This window comes from Helobdella robusta (assembly GCF_000326865.2).
Source record: "Helobdella robusta unplaced genomic scaffold HELROscaffold_3, whole genome shotgun sequence".
Lineage (NCBI taxonomy): Eukaryota > Metazoa > Annelida > Clitellata > Rhynchobdellida > Glossiphoniidae > Helobdella > Helobdella robusta.
In genome coordinates this window covers 5,966,204-5,971,172 of record NW_008704501.1, presented here as the reverse complement: position 1 = coordinate 5,971,172, position 4,969 = coordinate 5,966,204, and the positions used below count along the sequence as shown (strand labels likewise).

General features: G+C 30.0%; 1 protein-coding gene across 1 annotated transcript; it reads left to right on the top strand.

The window, feature by feature from the left end:
• Positions 1-320: 320 nt before the first annotated feature.
• Positions 321-1,063, top strand: HELRODRAFT_161592 (hypothetical protein; the record flags this gene model as incomplete). The annotated part of the gene is made up of 2 exons (XM_009021496.1): positions 321-545; positions 662-1,063. The coding sequence occupies 2 exons, from the start codon at positions 321-323 to the stop codon at positions 1,061-1,063; spliced, it is 627 nt and encodes a 208-aa protein (XP_009019744.1).
• Positions 1,064-4,969: the final 3,906 nt, after the last annotated feature.

The window sequence follows — 4,969 nt, the reverse complement described above, 5'->3', positions numbered from 1 at the left end:
CATTGCAGCGTTAGCATAATGATATTAGTGCCAGAAGGATAATCTGTTTGAAATATTTTATATTCATTATTATTATTATCATAGTAAAATTGATAGAGTAATTAATAGCAAATACCGCTGTTGACTATATCTTTCAAGTGAATTTGATTAGAAATTTTATATAGGGGTTTTGTAAAATTTTAACTTTAATCTTTCTTATTAAATATTCTTATTCTTATTTTTAATTATTAGCTAGTTCAATAATTTATTATTGTTATTAATTATTCACTATCTATAAAGTAACTAATTATCAATATTTAAATAGTGAATGGTTCAAAGAAATGCCAATAAAACACGTGACATTCAGGCATAACAGAATTATTTCTCACCCCTCCTATTGCAACGTTGATTACCTTAACTGCAAAAAGCTAATGGAAAACTTTGAACGAGGAGATGTTATAATCAGGCCAGGCAGCAAAGGCAACGATCACCTAACAGTTACTTGGAAGGTCTCAAACGGAGTTTTCTGGTACATTGATGTAAAAGAGGAAGGAAAAGCCAATGCGGTAAGTCTCGGAAAACGACTTTGGATCGAATCGGTGACCTCGACGAGATCATCGCCAGACACGTGACACCAATGGCAGGCTGCGTACGAGATGTAATGAGATTCAAATACTTCAAGGAACTCGCCGTTAACTTGTTGGACAATAAAGAGGTCATTGAGAAAGATCTTATGGAGGAACGAAAAAGCAACTCCTCAAGATTTCCATATTATTTTACAATTTCCAAACAATATACAGGAAAATTCATGTTTTCTTACTTTCCAAATAGAAGCGTCAAACACGAGTATGTGACAGTCACTCGCGACGGATTGAGATACAGAGGACAAATATTTAGCAACATCAACAATTTGGTTAATTGGTCTAAATTACATTTCAATGATGCTACAATTGCAAACCAGCTGTTAAATCCAGTGACTTCCCAAGCCCAATCAACCGGATCTACCGGATATAATACCCATTCTTCGGGATCAACCGGATATCATGCCAATCCTTCAAGATCTACCAAATATAACTCACACTAAATGAGTTCTACTGGACACAGTGCCCATTCAACTGCATACACTGGATTGGCCGACCGTTGTTATTGGAAACATGGCTTTTAATTAATGCTTTTTCTGAGATGGTTACTGTTAATGTAATGCTATATAATGTTAGCTAGTCATTTGATAACTATATATATATATATACATATATATATATATATATATATATATATATATATATATATATATATATATATATATATATATGTATATGTGTATGTTCTAATTTATGTATGTCTCATGTCTATATTTTATTCATATGTATATTTATTTGTTTATATGTTTAGAGATATTTTCATTTTTTGTGATCATTGCGTTTGCATTTAAGATTAATTAAAAATAAAAAAAATACATTCTGTACTTATTGCTTAGTGTCTTATTTTTGCGTTGTAGTCACGAGAAACGTCAAATTAAACAAAAAATACCAAAAAAATATTTCAAAATTAATAACATAGCGCAACTGTCAATTCAAAAAGCTCTATAAAAATGTGTGAATTCTAATAATAAACCGAATGAAGGCAACATTGGAAAATAATTTACAAAATTCTACGAGTGAAACACCACGAAATAGAAATGCTTTAATTTCCGCTCCTTAAAGTTTGTTGAGGCTTCCATTAGAAATAAATTAAAATAACAATATTAAGCGTACAAGCGTGTTTATAAGCACATATTAAAATACACAAACATATAAATTATACCTATGCAAATACACAGTGAAATATCAACACGAAATTCAGTCGCACACCTACACCGATACAATTACTAAGAAGAAATACTAGCAGATACAAAAATGTTAACTTGATAACAACAGATTTTTTAACAAAGAAATTGAAAAATAAGCTTAATAAACCAGAAAAAATACAAAATATATGTAGTTTAGTAGAATAAAATACAAGTAAAATGCAGAAACTACCATGAACATGCGTAAACGTAAACAAACATTTAGAAATAAACAGATAGAATAAGTTCATAAACAAAACACAAACGAACATAAACGCGTATAAACAACATCAACGGTATTGATGTAGCAAATTTGATGTAAGAGAAAAAATTTGATGTAAGAGGAAAAATGTTGCAATTAATTTTTCATAAAATGCTTCTCTCTGTAAGGATAAATTTGATGGCAATTGTTGTGTTGCAAAACAAAATTTTGTTCCATTCGAAGCGAATGTAGGCAAACATCATTACTAACAGCATCATCGTCATCGTTATCGTCATCATCATCGTCATCCTCATCATCATTTGCGGTCGCACTGAGCTGTGTTGTAATGCAAATGAGCAAATTTATCATAACTTTAGCCATTGTCAGCTAACAATTATCATCAACATCATTACCATTCTTACCATCATCATCATTATCAACATTATAATCATCGTCATCATCTTCGTCGTCGCCATCATCATCATCATCATCATCATTTTCTTTAAAAATGGACCTTAGAAGAACTCCATTGGCATTTGTTTTCTTTTTCAAACAAAGACAACAACATAAACAATATCAACAAAAACATCAACATTGACAACATCAATATTAACAATAACAACAACAACAACATCAACAATAACACTAATAACAATACCAACAACGACATCAACATAAAACAACAACAATGACATTAGCAATGACATTAACAACAAAAACGACAACGCAATGAGAGAAAAAAACAACAACAAAAAACAATACATGTCGGTGTTTAACGATGTTAAAATTTATATTCATGTTTTTGAAGTTGCTAATAGACATTTAATAGTTGTCCAAAAATATTTTATATTAGGTGGAATAAATAAAAAATAAAACATAATCGATAATTATGTGCGTATTAATTATTATGTAGTAAATTAATATAAGAAACTTAATTATTATACAAATTTATAAATAATTTCATTTTGGCTATTGTATGTTAATTATCGATCTTAATGTTTCTCAATGTCATTAACGTCATTAATATAGTCATTATTCTTATTACTATCATTATCTCTCTCTCTCTCTCTCTCTCTCTTTCTCTTTCTCTCTCTCTCACACACACACACCTGTATGTATAGTTACATCAGCGTTGTTAACAATACCCAAATTTTGTTTTATTGCCTGGCCAATAGCGACCGTTTTTGGAAGTTTTCCCGCCAATACCATCCTATTTTCTCTTATCGCTGCTACGCGAAGGCAACTGAAATTTCTTCCACACTAATACAATTGGTAGTTAATACAAATCACGACAAAAAACTTGTCTAGAGAAACTGTTTGAACCAGTCTGGATAAAATAAATTCTTAAAAACAAACATGTAAAAGAAGGCAAAAGTTAATTTTGAATCTCGAATAAATGTGTCAAATTATTGAAATTAAAATATTATTAAAAATATATATTCAACTGACGTTCTAAAATAATGGTACCGAGTATGGACCTCATGAGTTTTACAGCTTTTGTATCTATTGGGAATAGCGATACTTCGATATTAACAGCCGTTATATATATATATATATATATATATATATATATATATATATATATATATATACATCTATTTGAGTAAAACTTATAGTGCAGTGGTTAAGGTGTCTGGTTTTTCTGCTCCAGTTCGTGGGATCGAATGCAAGAAAACCCCTCCCTGTCACCTGCAATGTGAGTGATGTGAGGGGTATGCATGATATGGGGTGTGTATGATGTTGATATTTTTGAGGAATTTTTATGAAAAATTTCAACAAATTTATAAGTTTTGTTAAATACACTTATAAATCATTGTAAAAATCTGGATTTACTTATAGTTTAAGAAAGATTTAATAGGCGAATATGCGTGTATATACTTAATATAAATGAAACAAAGCAAGCAAAAAACATATTTCACCGTGAATAGTTTTAAAAACTAAAATTTATTTTTGAAAAATTTTTCTTTTATCATCATGAAAAAATAATTTTCTATTGTTTTGAAGATTTTCACCTTTTTTTAAAAACATTCTCATAGGTATGTATGCATACAGGCATGTATATGTATGTATGTATGAATGTATGTATGTATGTATGTGTATGTATGTATGTATGTATGTATGTATGTATGTATGTGTATGTATAAATTGTATATATGTATGTATGTATGTATGTATGTATGTATGTATGTATGTATGTATGTATGTGTATGTATAAATTGTATATATGTATGTATGTATGTATGTATGTATGTATGTATGTATGTATGTATGTATGTATGTATGTATGTATGTATGTATGTATGTATGTATGTATGTATGTATGTATGTATGTATGTATGTATCCTTTTATGTACAGTTTTTTTCAATGTATATTTTATCGCAGGGACGTCGAAAGCACATTAGCAGCTAAACAATGCTTGACGCATTGTGCACGTGGCTCCACTCATTTTCTTTTTCATTCATTTCTTCTTCTCCTCCTTCTTCATCGTCATCATCGTCATCATCTTCTTCTTCTTCATCATCATCATCGTCCTCATCATCACCATTTGTATCATCCTCATCAGCATCACTTTCCGTAATGAGTAAATGAGTGGATTTAGATTAATTAAATAACAAGAATCATAGTAACGCTAAGTACAACAACAATAACATCATCATCATCCAACAACAACACCATCATCAACAACAACAACACCTACTACAACATCATCAACAACAATATCATCATCATCTACACAACAACAACAGCAACATCATCGTCGACAACAACAGCAACAACAATTATAGAAACATCAACAACATCAATGGCGTCAACAAAATCTCATCAATTATATAACGCTACTTCAATAAATCAACAGTTGAGGCAATTTCTTTAATTAATGTCTCGAATGTAACTAACTACACGTATTCAAATGCCAAGTGTTCGTGCGTTGTTGCCAACATTAACGTCATCGTTATCATCA